This window comes from Pseudochaenichthys georgianus, unplaced genomic scaffold (assembly GCF_902827115.2).
Source record: "Pseudochaenichthys georgianus unplaced genomic scaffold, fPseGeo1.2 scaffold_1769_arrow_ctg1, whole genome shotgun sequence".
Classification (NCBI taxonomy): domain Eukaryota; kingdom Metazoa; phylum Chordata; class Actinopteri; order Perciformes; family Channichthyidae; genus Pseudochaenichthys; species Pseudochaenichthys georgianus.
In genome coordinates this window covers 5,001-26,762 of record NW_027262545.1, presented here as the reverse complement: position 1 = coordinate 26,762, position 21,762 = coordinate 5,001, and the positions used below count along the sequence as shown (strand labels likewise).

Here is a 21,762-nt window from a genome sequence, read left to right as displayed (position 1 = left end):
ATTGTTCAAATGTTGTAGTACAAGTAGTAATGTAGTTAGTGCATAAATTACTATTGCAACAAATGTGTTAATTTTCTTCATTATTAGTCACTTTTTTTTTGGACGAATGCCAGTGGTTACAATGGTGGGGCCAGTGATAATACAATTCCACCGGCCCTGAGGGCTTTTTACCCTTAATGTCTACCCCTGGCATCACATTCTTCTGTATGCAGAATGTGTTCCTGCCATATTAGTAGCACGCTTTTAATCGTATGCACATCAGCGTGAGAATATGCAACCCCCAAATAGAATTAAAGATGCTTGGCTCAGCAATAGCGATTTACTAAAGGCTTTGCCAGTTCCCATACAAAAGCTATACTTAACCAATGAGCTCCTAAATCCCTCCATTGAAGCATCCGTGGCCTGTTGGACAATTGTCAGAAGTCATTTGGTTCTAGCACGTTTTAAAGAGTCACACTGGCCTATTCCACCACGCGCCTAATTACTCGCACTTAACTCTGAATCTCTGACACAGGTAATCAGACTTTCTTTACTAACTCATCCATTGCTTTTCCTTGTAGGACAAGGAAGAGCCCGAAACCACTGCAGATACCGCAGAGGACTCTAATCATGATCCCCAATTCGAGCCCATTGTGTCCCTTCCTGAGCAGGATGTGAAAACATTAGAAGAGGATGAGGAGGAACTCTTTAAAATGTAAGTCTGTAGTCTTATTCAAAGACCCCACAAGTTATTTATATATACTTTTTGCACTACTTTTTATTTTGTATTTTATTATATATGTTGCTGTTGGAAGAGCTCAGGTCATAAAATGTTCAATGCCATTTCCACACTGCAGCTTTGTGCATACAACGTTTGAATCTTATTTGTTTTAATTTAAATGATGTGATATTTGCTGAACAACTAGTAAGCCAGTTTACCTTTGTGTTCCCAGGCGGGCTAAACTATATCGTTTTGCCTCTGAGAACGAGCCCGCCGAGTGGAAGGAGAGGGGAACCGGCGACGTGAAGCTGCTGAAACACAGAGAGAAGGGAACGATCCGCCTCCTGATGAGGAGAGATCGAACCTTGAAGATCTGTGCCAACCATAACAGTGAGTCAATTTGATCAATATAAGTTATAGTGCAATTTTATATCGCAACACCAAAGAAATTACAAAGAGAGGCGGGAATAAAACTTATCTCGTGCCCTCATTGGTCATGTGCGCGTTCATGTGTGTTGGAGGAGGGGCTCTGTAAGGAAGTGGCAGATTTTTTCCGGCTGTGTATTTTCAAATTCTAGCGCACTCGAGCCGGTTTCTCCAAAATGACCTACCCCACCTTTAAGAAAGAAATGTTTCCATACAAATCAGAATGTTTTGCAAATTATTTGGCGGCCCACTTGCAAAGCAAAGGCCCACAGGTTGGGAACCGCTGCTATATAGCAAAGTATAGTGTATGCACAAAACGTGTGTGCATATTTCTATTTGAGTTCCTTTCACACTAAAGCCTTCTAAGCACATATGTAGGGCCTCGCACTACTAAGAAGTCTGTATGGATTTGCAATTTCAGCACATTATTTAATTTACATGAATTTCACATATAGTGCACTTTCAATGTTTGCTAATAGGGATTATTTGTGTGTGTGTGTGTGTGTGTGTGTGTGTGTGTGTGTGTGTGTGTGTGTGTGTGTGTGTGTGTGTGTGTGTGTGTGTGTGTGTGTGTGTGTGTGTGTGTGTTAACAGAAGAAGCAATGTGGATACAATCAATATGGTGAATATATGGAACACAAAATAAAGGATACTCAAGGATATACGACTCACATGGACGTTGTTTTATCGTCTGGAGCAAAGTTCTCCCATCCCTCAGTGGCTTAAGTATAGATTAGGTTAGAAAGTCACTCCAGTTAACCTTATTCTCCCTCTTGTGACCTGCAGTTACGCCGGCCATGGACCTGAGGCCCAACGCTGGCAGTGACCGGGCGTGGGTCTGGAACACACTAGCAGATTATGCTGACGAAAGCCCCAAACCTGAATACCTGGCAATACGCTTTTTAAATGCAGAGAGTAAGTATTTATACATTGAATCCAGTGAAGTGGAAAAACTGTCCATTCTCTGCGTCGAACTCCGGCATACAGCAGCCCTTTGATGTGAACACACTCTCCGTCATACAGCAGCCCTTTGATGTGAACTCTCTCCGTCATACAGCAGCCCTTTGATGTGAACTCTCTCCGTCATACAGCAGCCCTTTGATGTGAACACACTCTCCGTCATACAGCAGCCCTTTGATGTGAACTCTCTCCGTCATACAGCAGCCCTTTGATGTGAACACACTCTCCGTCATACAGCAGCCCTTTGATGTGAACACACTCTCCGTCATACAGCAGCCCTTTGATGTGAACTCTCTCCGTCATACAGCAGCCCTTTGATGTGAACTCTCTCCGTCATACAGCAGCCCTTTGATGTGAACTCTCTCCGTCATACAGCAGCCCTTTGATGTGAACACACTCTCACTCTCTCCGTCATACAGCAGCCCTTTGATGTGAACACACTCTCTCTCTCCGTTGTGTTTGCAGATGCTCAGAAGTTCAAGGTGAAGTTTGAGGAGTGCCAGGCGGAGGTCAGAAAAAGTCTAGCCGACACAGGTACGTAAAACAAATGTCTTATCCAGAATATGCTTAGATGTAATGTTTCTCAACGTGTGTGTGTGTGTGTGTGTGTGTGTGTGTGTGTGTGTGTGTGTGTGTGTGTGTGTGTGTGTGTGTGTGTGTGTGTGTGTGTGTGTGTGTGTGTGTGTGTGTGTGTGTGTGTGTGTGTGTGTGTGTGTGTGTGTGTGTGTGTGTGTGTGTGTGTGTGTGTGTGTGTGTGTGTGTGTGTGTGTGTGTGTGTGTGTGTGTGTGTGTGTGTGTGTGTGTGTGTGTGTGTGTGTGTGTGTGTGTGTGTGTGTGTGTGTGTGTGTGTGTGTGTGACCATCGCTTTTACAATTGAGTCATTTCAAATGTGTAAATAGTTTACTGAGATGTGTAAGGTGGTAGCATGACATTATTTTCATGACTCAGACACACTGAGGGTTTATTGTTGGGGTTTAGACTTGTTTATATTCAATTCAAACTAGGGCCGCTCGATTATGGCAAATCATAATCTCGATTATTTGGGTCAATAATTGTAATTATTAAATGCGATTATTCATTGACTTTGAAAACATCCATTTATTGGAGAGAGAGAGAAATGCGAACAGTATGTGTTTAACATTTGATTACCCTGAACTTTAAGTATAATTCAACGTTTCGTTTTATTTCGATTACGTTTTCGTAATTGTTGCAATCCGTAATCGCGACTAAAATACGATTAATTGAGCCGCCCTAATTCAAACTAGGTGTAACATTATCTAAACGCAAACAGTAAGGACATTTGTGTTGGGTAGGGGATTTCTTTGTTGTAACAATGCTTCTTGCAAAAACATCTTATACCGTTGGAAAGCCTGTTAATTTACAAATGGTGCCCCAAATGCATGTCCCTCATAAACGCGGCACCATTTAAAAAGGTAAATAAACTTTTTGTGTTACGACTGACAGGGATGCAGACTCACTCTGTTCTTTGCTGTTCACTCCGGCCTAGAACTTTTTTCTGACTGCTAGATAACCGCGCAGAGCGTAGTACTCTACCTGCTTTCTGATAAGCTGGTGTCAGTACGTTCTGCTACATTACTATCCTGATTCATCACCAGTTATCTGATCGTATGTTATCAGGGTGTCCGCGGGGTCTTAAAAAGTATTAAACGGCATTTTCCAAGGTTTTACATTTTGTAGCTCGTCTTCAATAAGTATATAAATTGTCCAAAGAGGTACAGTGTGCCTGAATGTAATCATTGCGTAGGTGTGTAGTGTGATTCTGTGTCTGCGTCCACATGGTTGGAAGATAAGGAGGAAGGACAATCAATACTGTATGTAGTCAATGTGAGGTAAAGTGTGTCGCCAAGGTAACCGGTTGGAACTCCAACTTAAAATGTATGGAAAGGGTCTTAAAAAAGGTCTGACTTCAGGATCCCTGCATAGACCCGGCTTATGTTCTTGATAGTAATGTAAGATGCAAAGTTTAAATATTAGCATTGAGTTGTGTTCAAAACTTCCACAAATAATTGACAGAATGTTTTCACTGTTTTGTCCGCAGGCGACACCGATAGCGCGAACAAAGTGGCAGAGAAGCTGGAGGAACTCTCCGTCAAAGAAAAGGCATCAGAAGAAAACAAGACGCAGGTCAAAAAGGAGGTGAAGGAGGAGGTGGTGAAGAAGGAAGAGGAGGAGGTGAAGGAGGAGAAGAATTGAGAACCAAGAACTTGCTTTGCTGATCTTCAACTTATCAGTCTTTCCTCTTTTTTCTACAATAGACTCTAAATGAACTGAATTTGGACACTTGCATATTGTTAGTATTTTTTTTATTATCTGTTTTGCCTCAAAATCACGAGTCATCGATGCCACTGGGGGGGGGGTACCAGATAGCGAATTTGAGAAAAATAAAAAGCCCATTCCTTGCACCTTGGACTGCCACGCTGTCCTTCCTCGCCATCGCCAGTTAAATGTTACGAACTGTGAAGCAGGCTTGTGACCGTGACATTCCTACATTGGGGTCTTTTTTTTTTTTTTGTTATTCTGAAGCAGTGGGGGAGAAGAGAATGTAGGTCAGGGACCAGGCATTATAGAGGTGCATTGTACCTGTAAAATCCCATAATGCATCAGTGAGCCATCTTAACCCTGTCCACTGTCAATGCGTCCACTGTGAGAGTCAGCAAGTGAGGAGGAAAGACTTCTCAGTGGACGCCTTGTAGCAGTACTTTCCGGTTCCTTCTATCGTCAGTACTGATCGAAGGGGAATCCACTCCAGACATTCGAGGGTCATCAGATGCAGAATCCATTTCATTTCTTTTTTTTGTGTTATAATTATCTTAAAATGTCCAAACGGTTCATCGTCAGTGGCGGCGCTCTGACTTAAGTTCCTCACCAGGAAAATTTAGTTTCTATTTAGATCATAACATTCCCAGACTGTAAGCATGTAGAGAATATGTAACCGAGTGCCCTTCTGATCTGTGTGCACACCACCGTCTCCTTTTCTTTCCACTAATGGAGTTCATAACCTCGCCTCTATAAAGTGCCAGTGCATCTGTAAATACATGGTTGAAATGTTGCCTTTCATTTGCACGCAAATGATTTGAAATGTTTCCGCTACCTTCGAATAAAAACCGTCTAAGACCACCTTTGCCTTTTTGTATAAAAATCCCTCGCTTCCTGAGATAGATAATGTGCTAAGAAATACATACAAGTACAAAGCTATATGCTAAGAAATATAGTTTTATCCCTTGTGTTGTGTTCGAAAGCTGTTCATGGTGTTTTATCTCAGTCCAAAACTTACTATCATCAAATAATGTTTTAACTACATCGTAACTAACTTACCGAACAATCCTGTTATTGCCTGGCCCAAAAACACATTACACCACATATTGTGCATGTGTGCGTTCAAGTGTTAGTGTACATATTCTTCGTGGAAGGTGAAGTTCCCGTGGGGAGGGGAGACCAGGTGCATGTTGTGAAAAATGTATGGAGGGGGAGGGGCGTCTAAAGTCAAAGATGAATCTCAATTGGGCCAAATTTAACCCCGAGTGACACAACACCAAATTATACACTTTTTTTTTTTAGAGACCTTCAGGCTTGGCTAAAAGTCAGTTTTGTAGTGTTTATAAAGCTGTGGTGGAGGATATCATGAAGCCTTGTTGCGACAAACAAAACAAAAGCTTAGTTATTATATCATTTGAACTTGAGACGGGAGACCCCAACACAACATAGGGGTTTAAGGAGTTAATGGCATTCTCTTATAAAGTCAATGTAATTATTATTTGAACAGACTATACAAGAAATAACAATGCTGTGCAGATTATTAATTCACAAGAATCAATCACTCCAAGAGTTGGACACTTTTATTTACTCTGCTCATTGGGAAATATTTCCTCTTCACAAAAATAGGAACGCATTTACATTTATAGTATATTCTATATTTTAATACATAACGATCTTTCTATTTGAGCTTCAGAAAACACATCAGCTCGCGGCTGATAAATGAAACAAGACTTTTTTCTGACTGTCAGGAATGCTCCCTGACCTGCAGCGATGTCCATCCCCAAATAAAAGAACGTTGGACTAATGGCAGTCATCTTAAAGAGGAATGACATCGATCGTGTTTCGATATGTGTTCGTGATAGACTCTTATTTGCAGACACTCAGGTATTTCATTACGATCCAGTTTGCCGTTTCACCGACAAAAAACCATCAGATCTCCCCAAAAAGCATCCTTTCAAACTTCAGCCTCATAACAATTCAAAAATACATGACTGATATAGATTATTATCCTGTTGGTCAACATTACTGTGTTCATGGTAAGGCAGCTGGGTGAGACCTTAGTAGGGGGAACACTCACTACCTCAGTTATTGACCTTTGCACCCTGATCTCTGGACAAAGGAAAGGATGAATGCACCTGAAACGGGAAGAGAAAAATATTCTTGAAAAAGTGATTCAATTTCCTCACTAATTACCGTGTACATCCTCCAGAACCATCCTCTTAAAGGGACAGTACACCCCCAAATTCATTTGTTCCTTTTACCTGTAGTGCTATCAATTTAGATTGTCTCGCTTGTCCAAGTGAGAAATGGCTGTGAAAATATCTGCCTGTAACCAGTAAGAGGATATTAATTAATATTTTAGATTTTGTGCTGAACTGTCCCTTTAAATGTTACCCAGTAGCTCCATTTACTGCTTGATACATAACACTAACGGTAATTCATTGCCCCATAGTGTACAATAGTTTTCAACCAGCAATGCGTTATCTTCTCAAAAGGCAACAATGGTTTATTTGTCATGCAAATTGCAGTCGGACCAAATCCACCACTTCCAACATCCATGTCAATTCTGGCTTATTCTTTCATATTCAGTTCATGCAAATTAAAACCTCCCACTTACATAATACTAGTCTGTTTAATGGTCAAAATTAATAAAACATTTTAGACTTTAAAGCAACAAAAGAGAAAGGTTTTGCATCTCTGAGTGGCAGGAGATACTGGAGCTGTACCAGACAGCTGCTGCAAATTCATTTGACATTTTCCGTCTTCCTGATGTCACCCATTCACCGTCTTTGAGAAATGAAGGGGGTGTGTAGTCACGTGTTGGCACTGAAATATCAAGGCATCTTCAATTTTAAAAGCCCAACATGTGCACACATTTCCCTTCCTCACATCACTTATCCTGTAATAACATGTCATCATCCTTTCTTATACACTTCAAGGCAGAACATTGACTTTTCCTCTTATAATGGACTTCATTTATTTATTGAATGTATAATTTATTAAGAAAAAAAACTCCACTCAAAATAAAAACATCCATTCGAGGCTTAGTAAAGCGTATAAAAAAGATGTATCAAACATAGCTTTTGAAAGGTTGGCTATATAAAAACTAAACAAACCCATTAAAAAAAAAATAGAGACAGGATAATGAATGAGCAACCAGTTATCTTCATTTCACTACACGGGACGATGGCTTGTACGCCGCTTTCCATTCCTATGATTATAACATAAACAACTAACAAACTAAACACCATTTCTTATTCTTTCTTCAGACAGAAAACAGAAAGTCGTTTTGGTTGTGCAAGGCTGGACTCGTTCTGAGGTAATGTTATCTTTCAGAACAGAATCTATCCGTCCTGCACTCGTGTCGTGTTGAAATCACCCGACTGAACTCCACTAAAACAGGCCGAGGACGATGTACTGCACCTTTAAGAAGGGAATACAATGGGCTCGTATAATCAAACCCTATCGTGTAGCATCTCTGCTGGTTCAGTCCTGAGAAACTTATTTGTGATGAAATTAACCATGTAAGGAATTAAATGCAACGAGCCATGAGACACAGTATCCAGCTTATTACACGGCTGCTCACTAAATAAATCAACAATTTCACTCACACTAGATTTAGTTTTCTTGTTTTTGTTATCTTGTATTTACGTGGAACAATTTGGCCATCATGGATCCAAAGTTTTGTCCTAACCAAAACATATCAAATGTAATATTCAAATATTATTCGATAGGGTTTTTCTGAAGTAAAATTGACCGGGCTTCTTCCCGCAGATGAATACGACTGCACAGAGTCCCTTCATCAGAGCAGCAGTCTGCTATCGAAAAAGAACAGACAGTTGAATGTCCAAATTGACCAATCAGAATCAAGTATTCAACTTAGCTGTGTAATCAAGAGTGGTGCAGGAATGAGTCCTAAAACATGGACATTAGTTAGTATTTTAAAACGTCCTGGTCTCCAAGTTAGCCATTTTGAAAGCGTTTTTGAATTGACCGCTGAAATAAAGTCTGTAGTTAACACAAGCTGAAGAGACGTTCACAACATAAAATGCATCAGTAAATACCCCCTGCAGATGTCAACAAGTGACGATATAAACTACTAAACGTAATCTTGCGTCATCCTTTAGCTTAGCACAGGTCATGCACAGCCATATGATCGTCAAGTGGTGTTAATATGTGGCGATTACCCTGCTAAACAACTCGTGTAAAGCATCATAAATGTGTGTTTGGGACCCCTTGCGATGCTAACTTCTGGGTTAGCCTACAACATGTCATCACTGCACCACTCTATATGCTAAATCTCAATGGATTTTGATTGCAACTACCAGACATGATATGCTCCGACTTCCCTTTCTCGATATCCCCCTTTCTGAGATATTCATCACTTGTATCGCCTGTCTATGCATGAGGTGCTGATCTAAATGACCCCTCCTCCATCACTTCTCAAATACTAATACTCTGGAGAAGGCATGAGAAGCGTTTTCTCACAGAGCTCCATGGTCGGGATGTCGGTGTTGAATCGTCGGTTTTTGTTCAGCCTTCAGCAAAGTTTGTGAGACATTGGGGTGAACATTCGCTCCATGACCACAGCTCAGAGACAACAGTAATAACATGAACAGTCCACTTTTAACCACCAAGATGATGCGCCACAAAATTAACAACAAAACACTCCTGACACACACTGTATCTGACGAACAACCAACGGGGATCTCTTTGCAGCGGGGGCGGTCGTTGGAGGAGGATCGTCTCACACTGATATCTCATACGTGGTGCCTCCTACACCGGTCACCTTTTTGACGTTACTGTGACGGCTGGGGCTCAGGGTGGGACAGTCCATCTGCCCGTTTACTTTCATGGCCTCTCTGGGTGGGAAGAGAAGAGCGAGGACAATTATTAAAACAACGAGATTCAACACAAGCCAAAACAGTAAGGGTCGTAGCAACATGCAGGTTAGTTCAGGCGTTCTGGACAGTTTCATATGAACATAGAGGAGAGGAGATGCTTAAGATAAAGGGCTGGGCAATATAGCATTCGTATGACGCTAGATTTTGGATAGTGTCGAAAGTGTCCTTTCCTGGTTTTAAAAGGTGAGTAATTTGCTTTGTTTTAATAACAATAATAATAGGTTTAATTTGTTAGCGCTTTTACAGGTGCTCAAAGACGCTTTACAGATATAGTGAAGTTGTAGCAGCTTAGTCATGATGTCCACATTACTGATGATTGTTTGTTAAATATATCATTGTGTAAATATTTATAAAAGCTCTCATAGTCAGCCATACGATATCGTCACACTATCTATATTGGGGTATTTGTTAAAATATATTGTAATGTTTTAAATAATCCATATCGCCCAGCCCTAGTTGGAAGTGTTCTTGTTAGTGAGACTTGGAGGTGTTAGATGAAATAAATAAAAAGCATGCAAAACAAAAAGAAATGAGTAGTTACACAGCTTTATTAACTTGTGAAACAATACAAAAATTGATATTTTACTAGAAAGGCGAACATATAAATTCTCAAAATACATGTAAGAATTCACACCAGACAGTTTTAAACATGAATAAATGGACATGTTAGACAAACACAGTATTCAAACGCTACACATTGCCTCGGTTAGGACTAGTGCTCTCGTGCCCCTCAATCTGTGTGAGTCCAGCAGGAGGAGCAGGGTCTCCAGCGGGAACACATTCAAAGCATGCAGTCCCTCAGGGGGGGGACGTTAGGTTTCATACCTTGGGCCCCCCAGACGAGGGGAGTCTGTCCTCTCTAGGGCACTGATGTAGGAGAGTTTTTGGTGGGAGTAGGAGGGGGATCGGGGCATGGCGGGGGAGTGGGGTTGGTGGGCCGGGGAGCGGTAGAGGCCCTCGGGGGGGCCGGCCCTGCTCTGGCTGCTGTTGCTGCTACTATGATCCGTGTGGAGGGAGGTGGAGGAAGTCCTGGGGGCGCGGCCCAGCGTGGAGCGTAACACTGGGGCTCGCTGCCCATAACTCACCAGCCCGACCCCCATCAGGTTGTCCCGGGAACCTCCGTAGGCGGGGGGTGTGGGGCCTCTGGAGACGGAGCCACGAGGCCCGTCCGGGTAGCAAACACTCGGGGGTAAACCGTAACCCCCGTCAAACACGCCAGAGTCCTGGGCGTAGATGTGGGTCTGAGAGCGCCCGTGAATAATCTGCCGCTTCTCCCGCTCCTCCATGTCCTTCCGCTCCTGGATGGAGGCCATGATGGTCTGGGAGAGGTTGTCGTAGCGCACGGGGGACGGGTCTCGGTCCCGCAGGTGAGGGGAGGGCTGCCGGCCCACCGCTCTTTGGTGCATCACCGGACTGTAGGCGGAGGAAACCTGGTGCCTCTGCATGTCCGTTTCCCGGATGTGGCACATTTTGGTGGGCAGGTAGGGCGAGTGGAAGCCGCTGGAGGGGATCCCGCGGTGGGACGCGCAGTCGCTGGGGGGGGGCGCTGGAGAGATGCTGGGGTTCAGCAGGCTGTCGTAGGAGAGGCTGCCGTTACGGTTGGACAGCGTGTTGGGGGAGAAGACGCTCTTGTACGGGGTGGAGGTGAGGGTCTGCGGCTGACCCTGCTTCAGGCTGAGGGAGCGGGAGGTCAGGGGGTCGGAGTCCAGCTGGTGGGGGGAGGACTGGAAGGTGCGGTGGAGCGGGGCGTTGGTGTACTCCGGCAGGTCCAGGTTCGGCTCGGATCGGTAGTCGTGACCGCGGACGCCCTCTTCCAAGATGGCCGAGGTCTTCCGCTCATCGGTCATGACAATCTGAGGAGCAGAAAAACACGTCAGATCTTTGTGGAGCTGTGAAGGAAGTGTTTGTCCCTAACAGCTGCTATTGGAAGCTGAACAAGCTATAAACCTCCTGGCTATACAGAGTCTTAAAACCTAAACATAACACTTTTACCATTGTGGTTCCCTCATCTCAAAGTCATATGGTTTATAATGTTTTTAAACTAAAGCATGAGAGATTTTAAAGTGTTGTCCTTTGAAATAAAATCCACCAGTAAATAACAAACTTGTGAATGAGGAAGCTTTTATGTGTCCTAAAAAGGCGGTAAATGAGACTGCAAAGGAGGGGACATTAAACTTAATCACGTAGAAAAACTACTCCTTAGTTTGAGATGCCTTTTATGTCTGGCAATTACACTTGCAAGTGGTGTTAATTGGTTATCTTGCTGAAAAGTATCTTGATTGTTTTCTTCTGCAATCATCAAAACGAATCCCATCAGCTTTTTGTAGAGGGCATGCTCACTTAAAATATACCTTATCCCTGCCGATATCAATTTCTCTTTTGTACATTGCCTTCATCTGTCTGTCTGTGTGTCTGTCTGTCTGTCTGTCTGTCTGTCTGTCTGTCTGTCTGTCTGTGTGTGTGTGTGTGTGCGTCTGTCTGCGTGTCCGTCTGTCCGTCCGTCCGGTCTGTCTGCCTGTGTGTGTGTGCGTCTGTCTGTCTGTCCGCCGTCTGTCTGCCTGTGCGTCTGTCTGTGTGTATGTCTGTGTGTCTGTGTGTCTTTCTGTCTGTCTGTCTGCCTGTGTGTGTGTGTGTGTGTGTGTGTGTGTGTGTGTGTGTGTGTGTGTGTGTGTGTGTGTGTGTGTGTGTGTGTGTGTGTGTGTGTCTGTCTGTCTGTCTGTCTGTCTGCCTGTGTGTGTGTGTGTGTGCGTCTGTCTGTCCGCCGTCTGTCTGTGCGTCTGTCTGTGTTTCCGTCCGTCCGTCCGTCTGTCTGTCTGTCTGTCTGTCTGTCTGTCTGTGTGTGCGTCTGTCTGTCTGTCTGTCTGTCTGTCTGTCTGTCTGTCTGTCTGTCTGTCTGTCTGTCTGTCTGTCTGTCTGTCTGTCTGTCTGTCTGTCTGTCTGTGTGTGCGTCTGTCTGTCTGTCTGTCTGTCTGTCTGTCTGTCTGTCTGTCTGTCTGTCTGTCTGTCTGTCTGTCTGTCTGTCTGTCTGTCTGTCTGTCTGTCTGTCTGTCTGTCTGTCTGTCTGTCTGTCTGTCTGTCTGTCTGTCTGTCTGTCTGTCTGTCTGTCTGTCTGTCTGTGTGTGTGTGTGTGTGTGTGTGTGTGTGTGTGTGCGTCTGTCTGTCCGTCTGTGTGTGTCTGTCTGTGTTTCCGTCCGTCTGTGTGTGTGTCTGTCTGTGTTTCCGTCCGTCCGTCTGTGTGTCTGTGTGTGCGTCTGTCTGTCTGTCTGTCTGTCTGTCTGTCTGTCTGTCTGTCTGTCTGTCTGTCTGTCTGTCTGTCTGTCTGTCTGTCTGTCTGTCTGTGTGTGCGTCTGTCTGTCTGTCTGTCTGTCTGTCTGTGTGTGCGTCTGTCTGCCTGTGCGTCTGTCTGTCTGTCTGCCTGTCTGTCTGTCTGTCTGTCTGTCTGTCTGTCTGTGTGTGCGTCTGTCTGTCTGTCTGTCTGTCTGTCTGTCTGTCTGTCTGTCTGTCTGTCTGTCTGTCTGTCTGTCTGTCTGTCTGTCTGTCTGTCTGTCTGTCTGTCTGTCTGTCTGTGTGTGCGTCTGTCTGTCTGTCTGTCTGTCTGTCTGTCTGTCTGTGTGTGCGTCTGTCTGTCTGTCTGTCTGTCTGTCTGTCTGTGTGTGTGTGCGTCTGTCTGTCTGTCTGTGTGTGCGTCTGTCTGTCTGTCTGTGTGTGTGTGCGTCTGTCTGTCTGTCCGTGTGTGCGTCTGTCTGCCTGTGCGTCTGCCTGTGCGTCTGCCTGTCTGTCTGCCTGTCTGTCTGTCTGTCTGTCTGTCTGTCTGTCTGTCTGTCTGTCTGTCTGTCTGTCTGTCTGTCTGTCTGTCTGTCTGTCTGTCTGTCTGTCTGTCTGTCTGTCTGTCTGTCTGTCTGTCTGTCTGCCTGTGTGTGCATCTGTCTGTCTATAAGTGCCAAACCCCTCATGTCTCACCTTCTCTCCAGCGGGGTGGTAGTGGACTTTCGGCATGGTGCCAAGGGACGGTCTGAACTTGTACATGGCTGGAGTCAAAGGGTGGGTCTTACCAGAGAGAGAACTATCTAGAAAACACACAGAGAGAGAAGAGCAGAGTTAGCACTATTACAGCCGCTCTGATTGAAAGACACCTCCGAGATGAATCAGAGAAAAGAGGCAGGAGGGATTGAGTTCTTGCTATTCCTGCAAAGTGAAAATAAATCAGAGTGGCTGGGTGGTCAGACTGTAAGAGACCATGTGACTGATATTAAACACATTTCAATCCCGCAGCAGCATGGGGTCCATTCATGACAAAATACACCGTGGATTGAATTACATTTAAATTAGTCTGTCTAGTATTTACATTGTTACTTTTCTATAAAGTGAAGATTTGTTTACCTACTTTTGATACATGCTCTGATAGAATAACTGTATGCTGTTGAAACAACCCAATAAATAAAGTTTAAAATAAATAAATACATCAGTTTACTGTACTTAACTACTGTGCTTCCATCTATTTAAAAAGGTACTTTGGTCAGACAGCAAGACACCATGTAACTGATTTCAATCCAACAACAGCAAGACGTCCGTTCATCGCAAAATACACCGTGGATTAAATTAGATTTGGATTAGTTTGTGTCTATGAGGCAGTTTGAACAAGTACTTTGCTTAAAAACTATTAAAAAAGGTACTTTCCATGTCCTGCATTTGTATTTCTTTGTTCCTTTTAGTCTACTTCATTTATTTGATAACTCTAGTTACTTTAAAGATTAAGATGTAATACAATATAAGTGAACAATACACCAATGTGGTATTATTATAGGTAAACGTTATTGATACATTGGTGAACATTACAAGCTTTCCCAGCCGTTTGTATAGTCAAAACTAAATCAGATGAAACAAACAGATGAGTGCATCAATTATTAAAATCCAATAGCATATTCCAATAGAATATATATATACACTGCGGGTTACTTTGTGTACTTTTAGGATATTTTGAAGCTAATATTGTTGTGCTTTTATATAAGAAAATTTTGAATGGAAATGTTAAATTTTCAAGGCTGTGGTATTACTGGTATATCTGTCATATAGTTATGTATATATTTATGTATATATAATACCTTGTTAAATTCAACATGTTCTACTTTCTTGTTTATTTCTTGTCTTGAATTGTTATTGTACAATGCGATGTATTTTTATGCTGCTGCAACGCAAACATTTCCCAAATTGGGATCAATAAATTACTACCTTATCTTACTAATTGAACTAAAACCAAAGATCTGTACACCTCTGCTCTGAGGGATATGCAACGTTTACACTTCTTCTGAGTTTTCTAATAAAACAAAAGGGAGGAAACACATTAAAGCAGGCTGCAGTTCTTTGAAGCACCAGCAGGGCGTGATGTTGCTCCATGGAAGAGCAGGAAGTGTTCCCTCCCTGATATAATGCAGCATGGCACTGGAGATCCTACAGATGTATATAACTGACACCTCATATTATTAAATCACATTTAAGACCATTCCCTCTCTCACTCGCCTACGGGATATGTCACAGTTCATATTTCCACTCATTGTTTCAGTTACAGTCCTGATTCTACACCTCCTCTCTCATCCTCCATGAGCTCTGTGAAACGCCACCAGACAGGAGAGCTGGTGATTCAGATCTGACTCAGTGAACAAATCTGGCCTCCTTGTTACAAATCACGGATATTCTCCGGCTTGAAAAAGGCCAATGACCTGACACTGGGACATTTATCACGCTAAATTAGAGGCAATCACACACTGGTGCTGTACAGAGGGAGCTGCTGTATTAATGCCAGCTGTGATGACATGTAGCTAATCAAGGTTTTTAAAATGTAACCTCTAAAAGAAATGTTATCCTGAGCTATTGTGACCCTAAATGAACAGATGTTTTAAAGAGTCCTCTCCTGCTGATGTCCAGGTGTATATCAGTATGTAGTGTCTCTACTTTAAAGAGTCCTCTCCTGCTGATATTCAGGTGTATATCAGTATGTAGTGTCTCTACTTTAAAGAGTCCTCTCCTGCTGATGTTCAGGTGTATATCAGTATGTAGTGTCTCTACTTTAAAGAGTCCTCTCCTGCTGATGTTCAGGTGTATATCAGTATGTAGTGTCTCTACTTTAAAGAGTCCTCTCCTGCTGATGTTCAGGTGTATATCAGTATGTAGTGTCTCTACTTTAAAGAGTCCTCTCCAGCTGATGTTCAGGTGTATATCAGCATGTAGTGTCTCTACTTTAAAGAGTCCTCTCCTGCTGATGTTCAGGTGTATATCAGTATGTAGTGTCTCTACTTTAAAGAGTCCTCTCCTGCTGATGTTCAGGTGTATATCAGTATGTAGTGTCTATACTTTAAAGAGTCCTCTCCTGCTGATGTTCAGGTGTATATCAGTATGTAGTGTATCTACTTTAAAGAGTCCTCTCCTGCTGATGTTCAGGTGTATATCAGTATGTAGTGTCTCTACTTTAAAGAGTCCTCTCCTGCTGATGTTCAGGTGTATATCAGTATGTAGTGTCTCTACTTTAAAGAGTCCTCTCCTGCTGATGTGCAGGTGTATATCAGTATGTAGTGTATCTACTTTAAAGAGTCCTCTCCTGCTGATGTTCAGGTGTATATCAGTATGTAGTGTCTCTACTTTAAAGAGTCCTCTCCTGCTGATGTTCAGGTGTATATCAGTATGTAGTGTCTCTACTTTAAAGAGTCCTCTCCTGCTGATGTGCAGGTGTATATCAGTATGTAGCGTCTCTACTTTAAAGAGTCCTCTCCTGCTGATGTTCAGGTGTATATCAGTATGTAGTGTCTCTACTTTAAAGAGTCCTCTCCTGCTGATGTTCAGGTGTATATCAGTATGTAGTGTCTCTACTTTAAAGAGTCCTCTCCTGCTGATGTTCAGGTGTATATCAGTATGTAGTGTCTCTACTTTAAAGAGTCCTCTCCTGCTGATGTTCAGGTGTATATCAGTATGTAGTGTCTCTACTTTAAAGAGTCCTCTCCTGCTGATGTTCAGGTGTATATCAGTATGTAGTGTCTCCACTGGGACATGTCTCCATGCTTCAATGTTCAAAAAGCTCTTTATTTTGTTGTCATCTTTTCACCCTCTGTCTGAAACCAGAGCCCAGTCTGCTCTGATTGGTTAGCTGGTTAGAGTAAATATAGGAACAAAAATAAACTAAATGACCTGTTGTCATAAGGTCACACTCTTATACCTTTCAGTGTGTGTTTAAGTGGATTAAAGTGTGTCATGGGGCTTTTTACGACATGTATGTGTTTTATGCTCTCTTGTAACTCTTTAAAATCAGTATGCGCGGTGCTCACTTGTAAGAGTGCTTGCAATAACTAGGATTATTATATGAACATTGAGTTTCATTGCCTCACTCATCACTCTACGGGCAGACAGTGATGATGTGATGACAGGAGATGGAGAGCAGGATGTCAGGATGGTGAACAGAGGCGGGCTTTGTTCCTCACCTTCGCTGGAGGTCAGCTGGCCCTTCAGCTGGTTGTAGCGCTCGGCTTTGGGCGGCAGCGGCGGCTGCATTTCTTTCTCATCCAGACCATCCAGACTGGTTTTAGACTGCAGGGAGGAGAGGAAGGTGTTAGAAGCATCCAGAACATGAAGTAGAAAGGGAGCCTGTGTTAGAGTGACGGAGGCATCGATATTCTCTACAGTGGCTTCCAAGCCTGCAGAACTATAAGCAACCGCATGTCTTAAGATAATAACAAGGACAGCAGAAAGCTTACACACCTTCCGGCGCAGACTGAAAACTCATCTCTTTCGACTCCACCTCGAGCGATAGAACTATTAACAAAGCACTTATATACTAATAAAGGACTGGCTTACCTAAAGCCAGTTGAGTAGCACTTGAAATGTTTGGCTCTATGAAACCTGATGTACTTTATGATTCTGTTTTCTTCAAGTTTGTATTTTGTTGGTCGAACGCACGTATTGTAAGTCGCTTTGGATAAAAGCGTCAGCTAAATGCAATGTAATGTAACAAGTATTTTATTAACAACATATTTGAAAAAACTCATAAACTGACTCTCAAAATAACACATCTTAATCAATAGTTCAAGTGGTATGCTTCCTTAAGAACGTCATTAAAGGTGGGGTAGGTAAGTTTGAGAAACCGGCTCGAGATCGCTAGAATTTGAAAATACACAACCGGAGAAAATCTGCCACTTCCTCACAGAGCCCCTCCTCCAACACACACGAACGCGCACATGACCAATGAGGGCACGAGATAAGTTTGTGCCCCGATGGAAGGCTGACAGGCAGGTAGGCCATCGTTGTACTTTTTACAGTACCACGGCTTCTACAGATGACATTTTTTAATGGACTTTTTGTCAAAGCACTTCAGATATTCATTGCTATCGGGATGTTCAGAGCATTCCATGGAATATAACAAAAAGTGTATCTCGAGCCGGTTTCTGAAACTTACCTACCCCACCTTTAATTAACTGATTCAGATGCGGTTGAAAACTGTCTCATCAGGTGTCATACACACCGGTGTTAAAAATCTCCCGACATAAATAAACAAACAATGTACATGCAGTTGCAAAGACGATGTGAGGAACACAGCAAGACACAAGTAAACACAAATCTATTAAAACACAACTATAAAATCAAACACACATTTGCAATAACAATACATGTTTTTGAAGGTTAAGGTTGTTTTAACCTGTTGCTACTTCACTCGCTCAGACTTATGTTATCACTCGCTCATGTTATATCTGGCTGGCAGTTCGTTCACTAACTCTACTCCACTATACCTAAGATCTGTATTATCCGATCTTTATTTTATTAACAGGGTCATTCCAGAATTGGAGGACAATTTAGACGCCAACCTTTTTGAAAAATGAACCTTTTATTTTATAATTTTTTTTAATGTATTTAGGAAAAACAGATAATAAACCATCAAAAGAAGTGATTTCCCAGCTAGGCATCACGTGTATATTTTCCAATGAAGAATTACCCCTGTTACTCTAATTATAGTAACAGGGTTGAAAATAGATGCTACTTTGAGCTTTAACCTCAGGAAGTATTGCTGGATGTAGCATGTAATGTAATTTCAAGGCAAGGACACACTTGGATATCTATGAAAGAAAGATAACTTTGAAATGAATATGCTTTATTCTGATAATATCAGTAACAGGGTTGAGTGGGTCAGAGTGCCACACTCTTTTAAGACTGGAAAGATTGTAAAAATATGAAAACTAAAAGAGAGGACTTAGTTGTGGTCTACCCATGGCACTAGCACATGGCTTGCTGATGTCACTTCCTGTGTGTCATCTGACTTACAGTTTGTTCACTTCCTGTGCCAATCTAAAAATGTTTGTGTAACAGGGTTGAACGCATGTTGAGGGACACACCTTCTGTGCAAAATTACTGTTATTTAAAATATGTTTATGATTTAACAAATTGATTTCACCATTACAAGAGACATATATCAATAGAATAATACCAACAAAAGTAAATCCCTATTTTAAATGTTATATTTGACATGCGAGTTGGTCACCAAGAAGCGGGGACAAGAGAAAAAGGCCATTTTCGGGGATGTTCGAGAGCGATTCGATCATTTAAATAATATTTTGAAACCACTTTTTCTACAACTTTATATACATTTTGTCTCAAGACAAGTATGTTCAACACAACAAGTGCATGTTTTAGCATTTTGGGCATGGATTATTAGATTTATTAAATGTCCTCCAATTCTGGAATGACCCAACAGATGCTTCTATTTGAATGCTAACCTTCTCATAGTATTTGCCTTGTATCTCCACCGTGCTTTGCCATAACAAAGTATATTCATAACGTCTGATTTCTGATTTGACATTGCATGTTTAACACACTGCCGAATATAAATAGTTTTTGCATCAAAACAGTTTTAATCCTAACCTTAGATCGACAGACAGTTGTAAAACTTCATTTGTTAGTCTTTAGTGGCTAATTGAGTGAGAAGGAGCCATTAACTGAGTTTATTATATACATGTTCTTTTAATCGTTTAATATGTGTTGTTTTATTAGATGGCCTACATTATGTGTTGAATATTTATCTACTCACCTTAGTTGTTTACGCCCCTGAATATATTTGTTGACACCCCTTCTCCTATTTTCTATATGATGTCTGTTTGTGGGGAAGGGGTTGGTTTTAGACTGGGGAAGCTAAACCAGTTCAACTGATGTGTCGTGGCCTAAAAGTCTCTCGAGAAGCCACTTGCAACAAAATGGAAACTGTGAAATGATCTCAGTGTTGGATAGACAGTTTTGTTTCTCAATTACGCATTCACTTGTTAAAAGAGTGCTTAAATCATCAAGCATTGCACCTGGTTCAACCGTCCTATTGTCTTCGTGTTCCTCCCTTACTTTGGTGTTCGCGGTCAAATTTGACGGGTCCTGTTTTAACTGCTATTACATTAACACAACAACTATTAATCATCACCACATTTCATTTCACACCCTTTCAAACTGTACACATTGTATCAGAGTACTGGTATACATGAACAACTGCAGTGAATATACAAAGAACAGACACTGAGCATGTATTGCTGTGCCAGGTGTGATTCATGTGGGGGGATGGGCACATAAGAGCGGGACATGTGTCAAATTGTTCTGTGTGTGTGTGTTTGCGTGCCAGGTGTGATCCATGTGGGGGGATGGGCACATAAGAGCGGGACATGTGTCAAATTGTTCTGTGTGTGTGTGTTTGCGTGCCAGGTGTGATCCATGTGGGGGGATGGGCACATAAGAGCGGGACATGTGTCAAATTGTTCTGTGTGTGTGTGTTTGCGTGCCAGGTGTGATCCATGTGGGGGGATGGGCACATAAGAGCGGGAAATGGGTGTTACAAAGCTGACTAAATCATCCAAAATCCAATGAAAGTGGTGATCAGAAATTTCATATGTTCAAATGTCTGCTGTGAAGGATATCATGAAGCCTTAATGCAATCAAATGTAAAACAAAAAAGTTATGATTGATGAAAGTAGTAAATCGACCCGAAGACAACAGGAGGGTTTAAAGCCAACATCAATACAGCAAAACCAGAGATGTTGTCTATTTCATTTCACATATTCTTCTTTCTTGTCCAAATCTGAAGCAGACATTATTCAGCGACCCGTCTGCTGACAGTAAATGATCTTGTGCTAGAAGTAGGTAATATAGCCCGGAGCTGCTAGCCTGAGGCAGAGGTGCTGCTCAGCTCACTTCTTGATAACTCCACAGCCCCCTTTCATTTTCTTAATTGTAGCCTTCAGTCCTCACTGACCCTCGCAGCTATGCATGAGAGCGTGTGCAGCTCCCTGTGGAGCTCAGAGCGATGCAGCTGCTTTACATATGCAGGAGCAGGCTACTCCCCAAGACCTGTAAACACACTTTGATGTGTACACCTGTTGGAGCTCTTCTTTTAAAGTCAGAGGACATTTTTCTTTTTCGCCCCTAAGTTTGTTTGCAGTTGCAGAAAACATTAGGAAACATAAGAATTGGATCTTCTGCTTGTATCTATATATTTTAAAGGGCAATGGATGCTTTTCTTCGCAGGAGGAGGTGAGGAGTGTGTTTTACATATTAAATCTGTTATGCATACTTAAAAGGACCCTCACTTACGTCCATCAAATATTTCCAAGTTGGGTTTAATAATAAATGGCATGATTTTAAACCAACTGGCCTCTCAACCATTTTTTAATTGTATTTTTTTTTTATAAAATGACATGTTTGCTTGTCTTTAAAATCACCGATATACACAAATGACAGACCTCAGGGGTCCAAGTCTTTTCCTCCTATCAGTGAGTCACCTGGCTTTGACGTCAAGGGTCTAAAAATACCCTGTTTCAGCAGCAAAAAGGACCTGGGGAAGCACTGGGTTTCACATTCCTGACGTGAGACGATGAGGATTAGGGGAGCTGAAATGCTTAAACCCCGGCAGAAGAAAGCCCTACTGTGCGTCAGTTAAATGATGGAGTAACAGGTAGGGCTGCTCAATTAATCGTATTTTAATCGCAATTACGATTATGGCTTGCAACGATTACGAAAACAACAATCGAAATATATCAATATTTTTTTTTTTTTTTTTTTTTTTTTTTAAAATTGGTTTTTCAGTTTAGTTATAATTAAAGTTCAGGGTAATCAACTGTCAAAAACACTGTTCAAATGTTTTTTCTCCAATAAATGGATGTTTTCAAAGTAAATGGATAATCGTTTTTAATAATCGTGATCTCAATTATTGACCCAAATAATCGAGATTATGATTTTTGCATTAATCGAGCAGCCTAGCTACAGGTAGATGTAGCAATTGTAATAAAGTCACCTTGGAGCTGATGATGGTGCTGTGGATGCCGTTGTCGCTGATCTTGATGGTGATCTGCCTCTCTGAAAAGTCAGGTCTGATGAACGGGGGCTGAATTTTGACATGGGGCTTTTTCTTGGGGTCCAACATGTACCTATTGAAAGAAGAAGAAGCAAGTCATGAACAGAGTACCACATCCACAGTTGTAAGTGCAGCCA

At 42.1% G+C, this 21,762-nt stretch overlaps 2 protein-coding genes across 2 annotated transcripts in view; one reads left to right on the top strand and one right to left on the bottom strand.

Moving 5' to 3' along the window:
• Positions 1–608: 608 nt before the first annotated feature.
• ranbp1 (RAN binding protein 1) lies at positions 609–5,224 on the top strand. Its single transcript, XM_034077609.2, has 5 exons — positions 609–694; positions 933–1,090; positions 1,913–2,041; positions 2,552–2,620; positions 4,146–5,224. Coding segments are annotated over exons 1-5 (513 nt in total). The 5' UTR covers positions 609–692; the 3' UTR covers positions 4,301–5,224.
• A 2,687-nt stretch (positions 5,225–7,911) lies between these two features.
• Positions 7,912–21,762, bottom strand: part of zdhhc8b (zinc finger DHHC-type palmitoyltransferase 8b) — a gene marked incomplete at its 5' end in the record, with an annotated part of 18,771 nt that continues 4,920 nt past the window's right edge. Inside the window, 5 exons of the mRNA XM_034077610.1 lie at positions 7,912–9,225; positions 10,093–11,120; positions 13,228–13,334; positions 16,734–16,839; positions 21,566–21,698. Coding sequence (XP_033933501.1) covers positions 9,111–9,225; positions 10,093–11,120; positions 13,228–13,334; positions 16,734–16,839; positions 21,566–21,698 — 1,489 coding nt within the window. The remainder of the gene's footprint in view (positions 9,226–10,092; positions 11,121–13,227; positions 13,335–16,733; positions 16,840–21,565; positions 21,699–21,762) is intronic.